The following is a 16873-nucleotide window of genomic DNA, read 5'->3' as shown; positions in this document are numbered from 1 at the left end:
ATAAATTTGACCCATTTTGTAATAAACTCGACCCAATTTGTAATGAAATTGACCCATTTTGTGTTAAACATACAAACATAAAATAAGACAAACGCAAGTTGATAAATTATTTCATATGATTCATTCATATTTTATATGTGTTTCTTTTATAACTTCATTCCAAGCCAGTGAGATTGTTGAACTTCGTCAGAAAAAGCAAGCAAAAATATCTGATTCATTCTTATAGACTGCTAGCTATTCTAACTCTGTTTCTAGTACTGGTATACTCGTAGATACAGAGAATAATTATGCACAAAGCAGGGCTGATTGTAGCTGTCATGTGACCAATGTTTTGGCGCCAAAATATTCCTCGAACTTCTTGACGTAAATGTCACAGTGTTCCCCTGCAAGGGAATATAGGAAAGGTAAGCGTACACTTTAAATTCATATGCACAAGTTGTGAGCAAATAGGACTCTTCACAATCCTAACATCACTGTTTTACTGCAAGGCAATAAAAAGGTCAAGCTGTACTAATGAGTAACATGTACAAGTTGTAAGTGGAACGGGCGTTTGCTACACATCACTCTGCTAGCAGAGGGTTTCTCTCCTGTTTGTTTTAATAAGTTCGCTTAACTTCGTGTCACGTATCTGTTCTTTCACGTTTTTGAAATTAGACGCGACACGGATAATTAAACTCTGATAGAAATAAACAGGATCAAACCTTTAGAATAAAACGATCTTGTTATGAATAACAACAACAAAAACAATAGCAAGACAACAGAAGACAGAAGAAAATATACCTGGTGCAAAGTCTGGGCTTCCACGTAGCCGGATATTTCTCTGTTCGAAGAACTTAAAGACTGTCGAGTGAACAATACAAAAATCAGCACAAAACAAGACAATAGGGGAGGTCATGTGATCACATACCAGTATAATAAAGCATGGCTTGATTGGTGGCAGCCGCTGCTTCAAGGAACTTCCTCGCGGATGCCGAGTCCTCGATTCCAATAGCCCGGATGTATCTAAGGGCTGGCAAAATCTGTAGGAAAGAACTGCAAAAGTGAGAGCCAAGTGTAGGATTAGGGAATACAACTCTAGGTAGGGGAGGGGGGTACCTGGTGTTTTGACAGAAGTACTTCTACAATCTCTTCATTTGCTGTGTTGAGCCGCTGTTGAAGAGAACAATGGGACGGTTACCATGGAGTCAGCTAAAGGGGGATCGATCCATACGTCGCGTTCCTGTCGTGCCGAATCTAATTTTCTAGTTGTATCGACACCAATACATTGGGTTCAACGTTGATTCAGAGGACGTCGCACTAAAGGAGTCGCGCTCAATAGGTTGTAAATAGTAAAAGTTGACTTGCTGCGGAACTTCTTTTGTACAAATATATATGGTATTTGATTCGTCACACAAAGGCTCGATGTGTGAATCCCGTGACGAAATTAATTCTGCCGTTTCGAGCTTCACTGATTCAGACGTCAAGCTGCTCATGTGCCAAATTCAAACAATCAGATTCGGCACGGTAGCAGCGCGCCGTATGAATAGGGCCTTAGTCTAGCAAACTTCCTAGGCCCCGAGATTGTCCGTTATATGGAGGTTCAATTGTATCATAACAAGTTGAACGCACTTCCTAGGCCCCGAGAGTGTCCGTTATATGGAGGTTCAATTGTATCATAACAAGTCGAACGCACTTCCTAGGCCCCGAGAGTGTCCGTTATAAGGAGTTTCCAGTCTACCTTAAGCATATCCAGTGCCAGTTGGTAGGCGGGTGGGAACGCTTTCTCCAGCGACAGCATGAGACAAGCCTACAATAAAACAACAAAAAGAGACGTCTTACAGAACTGGCAGAACGGTTCTGTTCCAGAAGCTCGCGTCGCATTTCTCGGTTAACCACAAGATAAAGGAAAGTACAAAAAGGCTTACTAGTGTTAACAGCACCAGGGCCATGGCGTACAAACAGCGCTAACACAGTGGGGTCAGCATTATATCGGTTTTGGACGGAGATTGTGTATTCAGAGTTTCTAATTAATCTAATACTTACGAGATGTTTAGAGTCGCTCAGCACATGATACTGCAAAAACTGCAACGAAGAAGGTCATTAAAAAATTGTCAGGGCACAAGAGCGCGCCTAATAGACAGCATTTAATCAGAGCTGTAGCAGGCTTAAAAATATTGGGGGTTACGATACAGAAACAGTTAGAAAATATTGGGGGCACAGCCACGCCCCTACTGTCGTTTTCTAAAAAATTGTAAAAATATTTGGGGAGGGGGGATGCTCCCTGCTACGGCCCTGTTCGTGTATGATGTTTAGGGGTATCACAGTGTGGTACCTGATGAAACTGGTAGAAGCGCTTGTTGTTGACAAGAAGATTAATGACCAGCTCGTATAAATAGTGCTGGAATAGAACGAAGAGAGAGAAACGTAAGTAACGCGATGGCTAGCGGAATTGTCAAATTATAATTATAAAACCTAACCAAAAGCGAATCTTGCATGCTTAGCCGGTATATAAGGTTAACGTATACCTCTGGTGAAATTTCGTACTGATTCAGGGAACGTATATATTCCATAAGCACTGCAACCATAAACTTGTACTTGATATCCTGAAGCAAAGACAACACAAATCAAGTCTTAAATTTTAAGTGTTAAGTATTTCAGAGGGATAAACCAATTCAGACCTCCCTTCCGCCGCGTTTAAAGTTGTGAAAAGTTTGGTGACCTTGGGATGTGTCCAACTGACCTTGTTATCCACAAACATCGACAGCACGTGTGTGTACATGTCATGCTGGGTGACCACCGTCTGGTTGCTGGGAAATGGAGGAATGGAATAAGGAATGGAATGGTACAGAATGTAAGGGTAACATCGACGGCACGTGTGTGTACATGTCATGCTGGGTAACCACCGTCTGGTTGCTGGGAAATGGAGGAATGGAATAAGGAATGGAATGGTACAGAATATAAGGGTAACATCAACGGCATGGAGGAATGGAATAAACATAATGGAACATAAAGTATCAGAATGAAAAAAGGAAGGGGAGGGATGGAAAGGTACTTGGAAAGAGAGAGATGGAATATGATTGGATAGCCCAAAATAGAAGAATGACAAATGGAATGGAAAGCTTAATTGCAACTAAAAAACGATAGATGGGAGGAATATTTTTTGAAACAAAGTATGCTAAAGCACATTTACCTTGGAAGTGGGGAAGGTCTTGGGGGTGGCTGTCTCCCCACTTCTGTGGCCTGAAAAAAATTGTAATAGCTGTCTTTGTAAATAGCAAACTTCATAAACCAGGATGCGATACATACTCAAGTGGGTATGATTTTCTTTTCCATCACCCTCAACACTTGTGGATATGCAAAAATGTTATATGGAAGTTAATATCTTACTTGTATTGCTAATGTTTCAGCTTCAAGTACTGCCCGGTACACCGAGTTGACTTTATCAAACATCTTTGCAATCACTGTCAGATTTGCCTGACGACCAGGAATCAATGCTTTGAAGTCAGGAGAAAAAAGTTTTTTGATTTGAATTATTTTTGTCAGTTTCCCAAAATATCATTATACAGCAGGGGCATGGCCAGGATTAATAGGGCCATTTTAAGACATTTTTCCTGTACCTTAAATAATGTCTCTTACATTTACTGTAGTTTTGGCTGCTGGAAGGGGGGGGGGGGGGGCTTGGGTCCTACCCCTGGCTACACCCTTGTATAGTATAGAGAGTTTTGAAGCAATATTTCTTTATATTGTAACGATATGCCAAGCAGCTAAAAGTTATATCATGATATAAAGGTTGCATTGTAAAACGTTCTACTGTAATAGGTTAAATGACAATATTTGCAAATGAATCTCACCTTGCTTAAAAACTGCTAAAATAACCATCTTGCTATCCTTTCTTAGTAACAGGAAGTCTATCAATATACCCTACACAGCAAGAAATATGAGGTTAGCTTAATGCACTATGTTATACAAGAAACAAGGAGAAAGCTGGTTGTACTATGTTATACAAGAAACAGGGAATAAGCTGGGTGTACTATGTTATACAAAAAACAGGGAATAAGCTGGGTGTACTATGTTATACAAGAAACAGGGGGTAAGCTGGGTGTACCTATGTTATACAAGAAACAGAGGGTAAGCTGGGTGATCCATGTTATACAAGAAACAGGGAATAAGCTGGGTAAACCATGTTATACAAGAAACAGAGGGTAAGCTGGGTGATCCATGTTATACAAGAAACAGGGAATAAGCTGGGTGTACTATGTTATACAAGAAACAGGGGGTAAGCTGGGTGTACTATGTTATACAAGAAACAGGGAGTAAGCTGGGTGAACCATGTTATACAAGAAACAGGGGGTAAGCTGGGTGTCCTATGTTATACAAGAAACAGGGGGTAAGCTGGGTAAACCATGTTATACAAGAAACAGGGGGTAAGCTGGGTATACCTTTGTTATACAAGAAACAGGTCGTAAGCTTGGTGAACCATGTTATACAACATTCTCCTCTCTAGATAGCCGTTACCTTATCTTGTATCATTGTGACCAACGGTTCTAGTTTGAGCATCACTTCCCAAAGACAGCCTAACAAAAATAAGAGAATGCCATATAAGTCCCCTTGTCTTTTAGGGCATCTTTATATCTTTATAGAAACTAGTTTAGGATTGAGCACTTAGCGTGAAGGCATGTTTCTGGTCGCATCTTCCTAGCTGATGCCATTGTCCCTGCATCGGGGGGTTAAAAGGGGTATGTAAATCCGCAGATCCGCTGCATTTTCAGGGCAAATCCATGGATCCCCAGATATTTTTAGATCTGCATGGTTTGACAGATAAACAATAGCATAGACTGAAATTCATTTAAAATCCGAAATTCAACCGTCAAAGCAGTCAAAATCCAAAATCTGTGCCAAAATTGTCAACAGATCCGTGTTCCACCGTATTTCCAAAATCCGCCAATCCACTGAAATAATCATCAAAATCTGTAATCCGTTAGGATTTCAGGGCAGAATCCGCTGATCCACGAACCCTTCCCCTGCATAACCTCTCTACTAATTTCCCATAGTGAAATTCCTTTTTAAGTAAGCCTCCCACAAGCCAAAAAAGGAGAAAAATTTTTTTTTTATAGTACCTATAGTGCATTTTAAGCAGAATATGTAAAAAGTAACATTGTTCTACATACCAAGTCTCGCATCTATAACTATATTTGGCTGGAAGACAATCCAGTTTTGTGAATCTAGTAACCATCAAGAAAAAATAATTGTCTGTGGGAAAGAAGTGTGGGAGATATAAAACCTGACCTTTCAAAGCCTCACTTTTATGCTCAAAGTACGGGGAAAACACAGGACCACATCTCACTGTATTTACTCAAATAAGCGCCCCGGCGCTTATTAATCTTCCGACTCTCAGACAAGACGCTTATTCAGGGGAGGCGCTTATTTAAAAAGGCAAATTTCGAACAAAAGTCTGGTGTTTTTATTCATTTAATATCAGTTTTATTTTCTCAGTTTCTTTTCTCTATATCATTCTTACAACGTGAAGCAGCTTTTTTCAATAAACTTTCATCCATGAAATATTTGTCTTTTTCTTGTCCAAAGTCTATGAGCTCCTGCTCTCCTGCTCCTACATTGTGACAGACATTTTACTCAGTTAAATAAAACCTGGGGAGGGGAGGGGGGCGCTTTTAAGGGGGGAGGTGTTTATCAATAATTTTGGTTCAAAGGGGGAGGTTATTTTCAAGGGAGGCGCTTATTCAAGTAAATACGGCATCTGGAGAACATCTCAAAAAGAGTGGCCACATAAACACCCTTTGCAATAGTAAATAACTACAGGTACAAGTCTACAGTTGTTTTTAGTGTATTCTTTACAAGGATACACATCTCACAGGCAGTATTTTTCTTTACCACTGTACCAAGGATCTGGTCCTTTTCCTCTAAAGAATAAAAAACGGAAGTGAAGCAAATTTAGTTTGTCAAGAGATTAACTTGAATATACACATGGCAGGGCTAGATAACTTGTAGGCATTTTGGGGGTTTCAGGGTTTGTCAAGGGATTGAACAAATTATGAAGAAAAATAGTTAATTTTTTTATCTGGAGAGACTTTGATAATAACGCGATAATATCTATGTTCCACTGTATTTGGGTAAGAATGAAGACATTTATTTTGAAGCAAGGAAAAAATAATGGTGCTTAGCATTTTAGTGTTCACAATGATTAAAGGCATGAATGCTTTTGTTCTTTTGAAAAAAATGTCTCAAAATGACGGAGATATTTGGGGTATAGACCTGAGGGTCAAACATTATTTTACCGAGTATCCCACGTTCCCGCTGCCATTTGGATTTTGTCATATCCTGTAATTGGGGATTTTTACTTACCAGCTTCAAGGGAGACTTGCTCGATAGGAAGAGGTGCTAACACTGGCTGGTAATGGATAACCTGCCCATCAAACTCTCCTCCCAGTTTGATATCAAATAACATCGAGGTCTGAAGTGAAAAGATGTTGCCAGCCACATTCACTTGCTGCCAATTACTGACACATTTAAACACCATTACAGAAAAGAAAGACCACAAAAATAAGCCCCCATTTGCCAATGGTAATAGACTAGTGCCAAGTGTAGCATAACAAATGAGAAGGTTGCTGAAAGTTTTAGTCATGACAGCAATGGTCAGGTCACTCAAAACTCAAGAAACAAACACATACTCATCTCCTTGTTGTAGGGGGAGGGGGTGAGTTTTATTTAGAGAGGGATGGGGGCTTACTTTAAAACCTTTTTTTCCTGTTTTTGACACTTAGGTATTTTTGCCCCAAACAAAAGGTTATAAACTAGTGGGGAATGTAAGGAAGGCTTAAACATGAATGTGCGCTATAAAAGTGATAGCTCCGCCCCCTTTTCGCAAGCTCACGTGCAAGTCATCACCATTCACAACTAGACTTCATTGGGTGAGGACCTCCGAAACTGCCAGAAGAAAACATGGTAAAAAGTGAAGCCGTATGACAATTTTAAAGTACAAAAGAATGTTAAAGAACCATCAATCAGGCATATTCAGGAAAGTGTTTGGAGTCAATTCTCTACAAAACCAAGAACAAAAATTGCCATTGAAAAATCAAACACAGCGAGCGCTCGTTTGAGTTGAAAAACAAATTTCAAAAACAGAGCTTGCACTCTTATTTGAAATGGAATCATTCAGGTGCATGTGCGGACAAACAGCAAATTTGCACAATTCATCACTTCAAAACCTAGTCCTCCCATATTTTTCATTTTATTATTACTTTAATGGTGTGTTTTTAGCCAATTTTGAGCTCTATTATAGCTTTCTGGCTATAGGGAGCCTATACATTCTGGATCAAAAAGGGGAGGGACGTATTAGTGAAGTTAATAGAGTTTTTAGGTATAATTATAGTATAAAAATCTGAATGTCTTAAAATTACCTTTGAGGCCTGGTGATGGACTATCACTAAATTGTCCTGTACAAAGTATACAATAAATAATTAGGCTTGACATACTATCACTAAATTATCCTGTATAAAGTATATAATAAATAATTAGGCTTGATGAGACAGGAAACAAAGTATAGGTTAAGTATGAAGATTCGTTCTAGAGATTAAAACAATAAAAACAAAAATACTACAGTCGAAGCTCTCTGAGCGACCGCTCTCGTAAGCGAAAAGCCCCGATAACGACCACGATCACGAATCACTGATTGAATTGTCACACATGTAATTCTAAGCTCTCATAAGCGACCAACTTATTGGTGCGACAAGCTCCGTTAACGACCACAATTTCAAAACACCAACTGAGACTTTCTTTTATTTTTAAGCTCTCGTAAGTGACCACAATGATTTTTTTGGATTTATAACATCAGTCAACACCTGATAAACATCATATCCGCATGCTGAAATCACATATAAATCCGTAATGTTGTAATGTTTCACAAAAGCTGCCTTTCCAGCAGGCAACCATTAAAGAATTTCATAATTTCCATTTTCTAACTTCAATTTCAACCATAAGGGATTGACATTTCTTCGTCTCCAGATAATGTGTAAATGCAAGGAATCTCTAGTCCATTGCCAGCTCCACGATTTATCCTTTTTCCAGTTACAATAGCCATCTACTTGTTTGTTGCACGCTTTAGAAATCGGCTAACAAAAGACGCCATGTGATCGTCGTAGATGCAGAAGATATTCTCATGACAAAAAGCTTGAGTCATCGATATAAACGAACATAACGAATTAAATAAAAGAACTCACTCTCATGATAAGTCAAATACCTAGTTTTAAAATCAAGTAATAAACCAAAATATTACAGCATTGTTATTATCACGATAAATTTTAGATTCCATTTAATTAAGCTCCCGTAAGCGACCAACACCTATTGTTCAAGTTTTTGACGCCCAGTGGTCGCTTATGAGAGCAAGCTCTCGTAAAAGACCAGCTCCGTTAACGACCACAATTCTCAGTTCCCAAGGTGGTCGCTTACAAGAGCTTCAACTGTATATTATTTTCAGTAATGTCATCAAAATAACGAAAAACCTTCATGTACATAATCATGACTTTGGTGTCTTGACCGTAGTTAAAGATTATTAACTTAACTGAGTTTATTTGAATATCAAAATCTGTGTTGCTTTAAAAAATGAAGATACAGTAGAAGCAAAAAAAAGAGAGAATTGAAAATAATGTACAGCACTTGTTCGCCCTACCACAACATTAACTGCAAATCGACCAATCATGTTCAACTGGAGCACAGCGGTCTTCTTTGCTGGAGAATCTCTGAAAAAAAATATTTCATAAAAATTATTATCTCTTAAACACTATTATAATTCCCCACCAAGTGGTTATGAATCTGTACAATAAGCAAGTTGGTTTATTAGGCTTAAAATTGACAAATTTCAGACAGTTCATTGATTAATGAGTTATCAAACATCACCTATATACTGGCCTTATGGCCATAAAGATACAACACAATCTATTGATTGACTTAGCAGCTTGCGCTAACAATGATTAAAAAATATATCATATTGCTGCTGAGTAGAATCAAAAAGCCCAAACTGTCGCGATCTTGTACCAGAACAATAAATACAATACACCAAAAACTGGAAATATTTTCGTCTTTAATAAGACTTCTTCAGGGCAGACTCTGCCCTGAAGAAGTCTTATTAAAGACGAAAATTTGGCAGAGTCGATTTCCAGTTTTTGGTGTATTATATTGCTGTTGAGAATATACATGCCTGTATAAAATATAATTGCTCTTAAAACACCACACCTTTGTAACTGATAGAGGACAATTTCTGCCCCAGGAAGTCCCCCTGGTCCACGTGACTGGTTCCTAAGGATCACAACATACAACTGACCATAGCTAGAGCAGGAAAAAAAGAAACATCTTTAGTCATAGTACCAAGGCAGAATTGATGGTGAGGCATTTGTTTTAGAAGCAGCGTAGCCAGGATTTTTGACAAGAGGGGGCCTTTCAAGGCATTTGTCTGCTGTAATTTTAGAAAATGTCTTATACATTTACTGTATTTTGGGCTGCTAGAAGGGGGCCCCAGGCCCCATGGGCCAACCCCTGGCTTCGCCCCTGTTTAGGACTGGTGTATGGTATATAGAAGTGGCTTTACTTTTTCAGTTTAAAGGTATCTTGATATCCAACTATTATTGTCATGGTGCATTATTTTACTACATACATGTTGGCTAGAGTAACGTCTCTTTCCAGAAGTCCAACTTTTTGTGCCTTTGATGCTGCAGACAGATCCACTTCAAATTTTGGCAGTCTCATAACTGAACCAGCCTTTGGAAAAAAGAAAACACATTTACTTATCTAAGACAGAACTAGCATGAAGAGAGAAAAAGTCTTTAGGAAACAGGCAAAGTCATATTTACCTAAAATCTACTGCACTAAGTAAAATAGAGAAAAGTCTTTGGGAAAGAAACAAGGACATTATCCTATTGATAACAATACCCTATTTAACTCTTAATTTTCACGATGTCAAACTCTGGATTTTGAGATGGCAATATTTTGTGACACTAGTTTTGCAATTTCACTATTTTCCTAAAAACAAGATCACTTGATTTTCTTGATTTTGCAATTTTGGAAAATAAAATTAGAAAATTTGATTTAGTCATCTAAATTGTAACAAAAACAAGTGAGGGCTAAAATAAGTTCCACAAAAATGTATAAATACAGTTCAACACCTTACTGTATTTTATGTATATTTGAGGACTAAATAGACAAGCTTATGAACAGTTAATATTCCACCCGAAACATTTTTGTACTCACTTTTTGCACATCCCAACTTTATTTTTGGTCACTCTATTTTCGCTTTTTTTTTTAAATCATGAAATTAAAGTGATTAAAAAAAAAGTGTAATAAGGTAATAACAAGGGTGAGAAATGATACAAAAGGACTGTTGCCAAGAGTTTGAGCAGGAGGGCTTGTTTGACCATTTAGCTGACTGTTTACCCTTTATGACTCTATGTAGCTTGCAATAGCACAGAGTGGTGGGGACTCCGATAAAAGCAGAGGGGGATGGTCATTGGCAAAAGCAATGTTAACCTTAAGGATAGCACTTTGGGTGTGGTCAACAGAAATTTTTACCCCTAAGAGAGAGCAAATTGGTTGTGGATGAAGGAATTTTTAGCCCTAAGAGATAGCAGAATCGGAAAAACTGTTGAACACTCCCTGAAGAAGGAATGAATAAAAATCTGAAATGTTGGCATATTTTGCAAATCTGTCTCAGGTTCTCCATTTTGATCTTCACAACCCCTTAGAAATAGCATTTGGTTGAATTTTATACCCTAAGAGATATCTGAATCTGAAAAATCCTTCAACACCCCTTTAAGGTAAGGGATAGCAGTTGGTCGAAATTAAAGATAGGATGATTATCCTTTCTACTTTTCTGGAGAGTCCCCCAGGGCAATAGCACCAATTTTTCTCTCACTTGAGTGTGCCTCCAAATGAAGTGTGTGTTACAAGCCCTACCACCCACCCTCCCTACAGGCCTTACTATTCATAGGACGCAACATACCCTAAAGTGATATGGATGAATGACGTTACCATAACCAGAAGATGACAGTAATAACATTGCGCTTTCTGGCTGAAATTAAGAAAAAGACAAAATCAGTAAGACATGTTTAGAGGTAGCATTATATTTTAGGCAAGGCCCAAGTGTATACAACTAGTAATCTCGTGTCTCCTTGTGTCCTTGCTCTATTTAATGTTTTTCCATTTTTGACTAGTATATAACATTTTTTACATCACAAATGTATTTGCATGCTTGGCAACCTAGTGATAAGTCGTTAGTTTAAGTTACCAGGCAACTGGCTGCCTAAAAAACCTAAGATAGTTGCCTAAAGACTTTAATCATAAGCATAGTTATACAATAATGTTTCAAAGTTTTATAATAGTTTTGTCCCTGCATTAAGCTATGCTGGCTTCATCCAGTGTAAAACCTTTGCTATAATCTTTGTTTCAAAGTATTTACCAGAAAGACAAACCAGTTGACTTGCACATTGTAATTCTTGATCATTTTCAGGCTGTGTTTCTCGGGCATGACCTGGAAGAATTCTAGTCCTTGATTTGTGATGAACACAATCTCATTTAGGTTTGTCCAGTTGAAACCAACCACATGTGCAGACTTCCCCTACCAACAATATCATACAAAATTAAGAAAATACACCAAAAACTGGAAATTGACTCTGCCAAATTTTCGTCTTTAATAAAACTTCTTCAGGGCAAATGTCTGCCCTGAAGAAGTCTTATTAAAGACGAAAATTTGGCAGAGTCGATTTCCAGTTTTTGGTGTATTTTATTCATTGTTCTGGTAAGACGAAAATTTGGCAGAGTCGATTTCCAGTTTTTGGTGTATTTTATTCATTGTTCTGGTTCTAGATCGCGACAATTTGGGCTTTTTGATTCTATACAAAATTAAGATATATATTAAAAACAAACTCCCAAAAATATATTACCTTTTATTGGTATCATATTTCATGGGCATTTAATTAAATAAAAAAAATATTGGCATCTTTCATAAGACATTAAATTCATGATTTGGAGGCAAAATTATTTTCTAAAGGAATTAAATGTCATAAAAATGCCAAAAGCACAACTTTCGTGACTGCAGTAATTAAATTTCGGATCTCTGAAATTTAGCAAAATTTAAGTGACACAAAATAAATTAAAGTACCAATAAGGTAGAGCTATTTCTCTACTGCCAGAAATCTTGGTACCAATAAGGTAGAGCTATTTCTCTTCTGCCAGAAATCTTAGTACCAATAAGGTAGAGCTTTCTCTTCTGCCAGAAATCTTGGTACCAATAAGGTAGAGCTATTTCTCTACTGCCAGAAATCTTGTATCAGGAAAATTTAAAGCCTAGAGTTTTGGTCTTAGTGCCTTTAAAAACATAAACATAATTTAACATTGCAGTAGTTAAGTGGTATTTCCATTAAAAAATCTTAATTGAAAGCTGTTAAAATTAATTTTGGCTTTTTTAAAATGCAATGATTTTTGGGTAAAATTTTCAAAAAAGAGAATCAGGATAGTAAAAAGATATTTTAATATCTAAATATGATTAAAACCATATACCAACCTTGCATGTCTGGTGATATTGCTCGCTATCAATCCCATCAGCAAAATTAATAAAATCCTGGCAAAGCAAAATGCAAGGAGACATGTTGTTTACTTCAAGTGGCAAGTACCAAAGGTTTTTATACTTATATATTTTTTTAGTTTTATTTCTCTAACAACTTACCTTTTTTCACGACACCCCAGTTCCATTATTCTATAGTTCTTCTAGTTATTCATAGTTCTATTGTGCACTTTGATTTCTATTGTGCACTTAACTTTTCTATTGTGCACTTTGATTTCTATTGTGCACTTTGATTCCTATTGTTCAATTTGATTTCTATTGTGCACTTTGATTTCTATTGTGCACTTTGATTTCTATTGTTCAATTTGATTTCTATTGTGCACTTTGATTTCTATTGTGTACTTTGATTTCTATTGTGCACTTAAATTTTTCTATTGTGCACTTTGATTTCTATTGTTCATTAGATTTCTATTGTTCACTTTGATTTCTATTATGCACTTTGATTTCTATTGTGTACTTTGATTTCTATTGTGCACTTTGATTTCTATTGTGCATTTTGATTTCTATTGTGCATTTTGTGCATTCTTTAGTCTTTAAATGGTCTAATTGCATTAACCTGAGGCTAATGTTGCAATGGAAAGAAATATTAAAGAAGCCATATTTTTGCATAATGGCCACATTTCACACAATGACTGATTTTCTCATTTTAAAACATTAATATCAAGAGGCTGAAATGCCCACTTTCAAGATTTTATCTTTAAATATTTAATTTTAAAGAATACTAGCACAAAGGCTACAAATTTCAATGACACTTGAAATTTGTCAATGACACAAAAAATTGCATCAAAATAAAAATTCAAATTTGATATTTTGTTTACTTGCAAAAAAAAATTTCTACCTTACTTAATGTGAAACTGAGCTATTTTTGTATATCTTGTTTATCTAAATTGTTATCCTGGTAATATCCCTAAACTTATCAATGTCTATTATTAAAATAATGATATTTTAAATGGACTAAATTGTTTGCTTGTCAGAATTTTAATTCCGGCATGACCTACCACTGTCCGAGGTGATCTCTGAATGGCCAGAATCTTGTGATCATATGAAAACTTGATGGAATGAACATGTCCTGTATCTGGTATACTAGAATAAACAATAAAATAATAGTTATTGTCAACAAGTAATAGATATTGTAAATATCGTCACTAGGGGAAAAATCCAAGACATTTTATCACTGAAATAACGTAACTGACAAGTTAGTTAACATTAGTTTTTTTTAAAGGTTTCTTTTATAAACAACAATAAAACAACAAACATCAACACAATTAGTTCACATGTTAAAAGCAAAGGGTCTAAGAAAACATGCATTAAGATAAACCGTACTTACTCAAACATCACTTTAGTAGCGGCATCTGGCCCTTTTACGACCACATGAGTCTTAAAGTTCAGACGATAGACGACAAAAACCTGCGAAAGAAGCAAAATGAATCAGAGAATTGAAAAGATGAGCATTGGTGGATTTAGGTACGGCGCCTCTTTTGCTTGCTTGTTGAAATTGACGGAAAACATGACCAAGCATATATGCGGCTATGTGACGTGTTTTTTTGCACCTGCTTATTTGCTTCATCGAAGAAAACGCTGTTTTCGTTGCTGACAGCCTCGAAATTAAGGGGGTTGGTGCACAGCTGAACGTAATGGCTCGACATATTGCAGCGGGAAGCACTCAAACAATTACAACATCTCCAGAGAATGGATAAGACCATAGCATTCAACCCCTATATTGCACATGCTTCATATATTTTGATATATAGAGGATGAGCAGTTTTTTCTCGCGCGTTTGTCTATTTGTTCGACTCTCACTCTCCGGCCGCCATGTTGTTACGTCACAGCTAGTACCCAAGCTCCCGACTGCGAACCTGTTACTGATCAAGTACAAAACAGACAAAAGATCGAAGCTGTTGATCGATCGTTCTTAGATTCCCACGAAAATGAACTTGGCGAGATCTGCAAGTCCGCCGGATGGGGCGCGTTACGGGGAAAGACAGCGTCATGTCCAAGTTTTTCACGAATTTTGTCCTTGCTCCTTCAGACCGAGAAAAATGCGTCTATCTTGGTCTCTGATAAGTTGTTTTGAAATCGCGGTCTTGTCGCTAGCGATGATAGTTTATTTCTTCATTAGTAGAACGACTCTTCAGAATATCATTCCCGAAAACCAGAACTCAACAAAAACAGTCGTCATAAACGAGCTCTCAGAATGGATGCTGAGATTATACGCAAGCTCTATCGTCACTCAGGTTAGTAAGATATCATTATTGCAAATAAGCGCAGAAATATAGATTTGTGTATAGAATTATTTATTGTTGTTTAATAAGAGGTTTAATACATTTTTATTATCCATAACAGATTACTTGAAATGTTGAGACTTCACCTGAAAAACTCTGAATTGCTGGCCCTTTTCATCAGCAAAAGTGTTTAAATAATTAATGATTTGTTGAATTAATATTCTAACTTTTAAAATTCGCTTTCCGACTGGGAGGCCTTGTCGGAAGGCGTGATCTTTAAATTCCGTGCATGTTTATTGTGCTCCTCTGAACATGTTTGTCATCCCCAGGAAAATTCACACATCCTAATTAACCCCCATTAAGTGATTTTGCAGCAGTTCTTTCACTGGCATTCAGATTCCTGTTTTTGTTTTTGCGGTTTCTCGCGCGAACCGAATTCTAATCTTCCTTACTCTTGAAGAATAACTTATCAATGTCAACAGAGCTGTTTACTTTATCTAAAGTGCCATTTAATTTTTTGCGGACAAACTTTGAGCTTCTTAACATTTCAGTATCTCTAAACGCTTTCCAAACTAATAAAAAGATTACAGCGTTATTTATTGGGGTTAAATGCGGCAGAAGTGTTTAAGATTATTAAATCGCCTCCCGTGGGGATTCGGATATTTTCTTTGCATATTAATGAATAGTAGGTCAACCTTTCTCAAACGATAAAGTCACATGTCCTCAAAATTCAGGCCTATTTTGTCCCGTTATTTGTCCTGTCATTATCGAATTTAGCAGACTACTATATATTTTTAGAGATAATTGTTTAGAATGAAATTGATTGCGTGACATGACGCGTTTCTTATGTTAGTATCCTCTTTTGGATTTTCAGATCACTCTACTCATCTGCGGAATGACATTTGGCGATGTGAACTCTCGCAAAATCATTTATTGGGGACTTTTGGTTGGCAACATTTTATCTGTCGCCATATATTCTGCATTTGTACATAGCATGTCTACTTGGAATGCTGCCAATATTGCATATGTGGCACTGCCTTCAATGTTTGGCTTTCTAAAAATAGTCGTACTCGTTTTGAATCCGGTGTGGTGGGTCTGGAAGACGTCATCATTCGTATAAGCCTCTGCTTCAAGGCGAATTCAGAAAATACCCTATGCGACCGACATATTAACAAAAACTATTTATCCAATCCAGAACACAAAGAACCTTTACAGTGATGCACATATAGAATAGAATGAATACAATACCAGCTTACATCCAAAGAAAAACGGTATTTTATTTCATCAATAGAGTATATATACATAAGAACAACGTAAAAGGGTATGAACAGCAATAAATAGGCATAGAGCATTCATACTACTTATTTGGAAATTGTTCTTAAACATAAGACCCAGCTCAAGCGAGAAGAGATAATTTTGTTTGGATCACTGCTCAAGCAGATAAGCACCAATTATTGACTACAGCGAGTAAGCTCCTCTTGGCCAGATATTTTGTTTACTTGCCTGGTGACCATCCTATATAACTATAAATCTTTCGCAAAATAAATTAGCTGAGATTCGTGCTAAAGATCCTGTTAGAGTCATCATTTGAACCCCATATCGGGTTCTTTCTTATGTCTTATAATAAAGGTCGCAATAAACTCCGCAGAATCCCTCAACTGCTCCAACGTTAGAAATACCGCTAATTCTGAATTATTTATTAAATACACATCACAAAGCAGTGAGAGTTTATTGCGACCTTTATTGGTAAGCCTGTGCTCTGTCATACTAAAAAGCAGAAGTGTGAGACATGCTCGAGGATTCAGCGTACTTTGCGGGAGCAAAGTACTAGAAGTGTGAGAAGTTATCCACATCCATTGGCAGGGCCGTAGCAGGGGTTGGTCACGTGCAAGCATACATATTTATTATATCATACAAAGAATAAAAGACAGTTTTAGGGGATCGAGGCGAAAGGGTGGCCCCCATACCCACACTAGCAGCGCGCCCCCCTCTCCCACTAAAACCGAGATCTCATAAAAGGATACGGAAAACAGAGTGTAAGTTCCTT

At 37.2% G+C, this 16873-nt stretch overlaps 2 protein-coding genes and 1 long non-coding RNA gene across 4 annotated transcripts; 2 read left to right on the top strand and 1 right to left on the bottom strand.

Annotated features, from left to right (window-relative positions):
• Window positions 1-98: 98 nt before the first annotated feature.
• Window positions 99-14419, bottom strand: LOC5519684 (regulator of MON1-CCZ1 complex). 2 transcript variants are annotated; one of them, XM_048726373.1, is made up of 26 exons: window positions 14155-14419; window positions 13932-14011; window positions 13603-13687; window positions 12545-12601; window positions 11441-11599; window positions 10985-11053; window positions 9644-9747; window positions 9226-9318; window positions 8663-8732; window positions 7395-7430; window positions 6340-6448; window positions 5841-5897; window positions 5148-5201; window positions 4495-4553; window positions 3831-3900; window positions 3367-3473; window positions 3170-3219; window positions 2720-2786; window positions 2505-2582; window positions 2312-2377; window positions 2023-2061; window positions 1718-1786; window positions 1096-1149; window positions 908-1019; window positions 781-840; window positions 99-383 (listed from the first exon to the last, which is right to left on the bottom strand). In XM_048726373.1, the coding sequence occupies exons 1-26, from the start codon at window positions 14305-14307 to the stop codon at window positions 316-318; spliced, it is 2025 nt and encodes a 674-aa protein (XP_048582330.1). In that variant the 5' UTR covers window positions 14308-14419; the 3' UTR covers window positions 99-315. The 2 variants fall into 2 exon arrangements, with proteins under 2 accessions (XP_048582330.1, XP_032220481.2); XM_032364590.2 differs by having other exon boundaries at window positions 9226-9288.
• On the top strand, window positions 993-2443 carry LOC125561834. Its single transcript, XR_007307519.1, has 2 exons — window positions 993-1577; window positions 1642-2443. It is a non-coding gene; the product is annotated as an uncharacterized LOC125561834 (long non-coding RNA).
• A 25-nt stretch (window positions 14420-14444) lies between the features above and the next one.
• On the top strand, window positions 14445-16393 carry LOC5519683. Its single transcript, XM_048726375.1, has 2 exons — window positions 14445-14838; window positions 15701-16393. The coding sequence occupies exons 1-2, from the start codon at window positions 14533-14535 to the stop codon at window positions 15944-15946; spliced, it is 552 nt and encodes a 183-aa protein (XP_048582332.1). The 5' UTR covers window positions 14445-14532; the 3' UTR covers window positions 15947-16393.
• Window positions 16394-16873: the final 480 nt, after the last annotated feature.

Source organism: Nematostella vectensis, chromosome 4 (genome assembly GCF_932526225.1).
Source record: "Nematostella vectensis chromosome 4, jaNemVect1.1, whole genome shotgun sequence".
NCBI classification, from domain to species: Eukaryota; Metazoa; Cnidaria; class Anthozoa; order Actiniaria; family Edwardsiidae; genus Nematostella; species Nematostella vectensis.
The sequence above is the reverse complement of the archived record's forward strand: the minus strand, read 5'-3'. Positions and strand labels throughout refer to the sequence as shown.

Bases quoted from the DNA above. Each gene is read 5' to 3' on its own strand.
- LOC5519684 (XM_048726373.1), bottom strand. From the start codon at position 14,307: ATGGTCTTATCCATTCTCTGGAGATGTTGTAATTGTTTGAGTGCTTCC. The intron at 8,733-9,225 runs GTGTGGTGTTTT...ATTTTTTTTCAG, and splicing joins GTCCTCTATCAGTTACAAAG to AGATTCTCCAGCAAAGAAGA. The intron at 3,901-4,494 runs GTAACGGCTATC...CTTGCTGTGTAG, and splicing joins TCACAATGATACAAGATAAG to GGTATATTGATAGACTTCCT.
- LOC5519683 (XM_048726375.1), top strand. From the start codon at position 14,533: ATGAACTTGGCGAGATCTGCAAGTCCGCCGGATGGGGCGCGTTACGGG. The intron at 14,839-15,700 runs GTTAGTAAGATA...TTGGATTTTCAG, and splicing joins CAAGCTCTATCGTCACTCAG to ATCACTCTACTCATCTGCGG.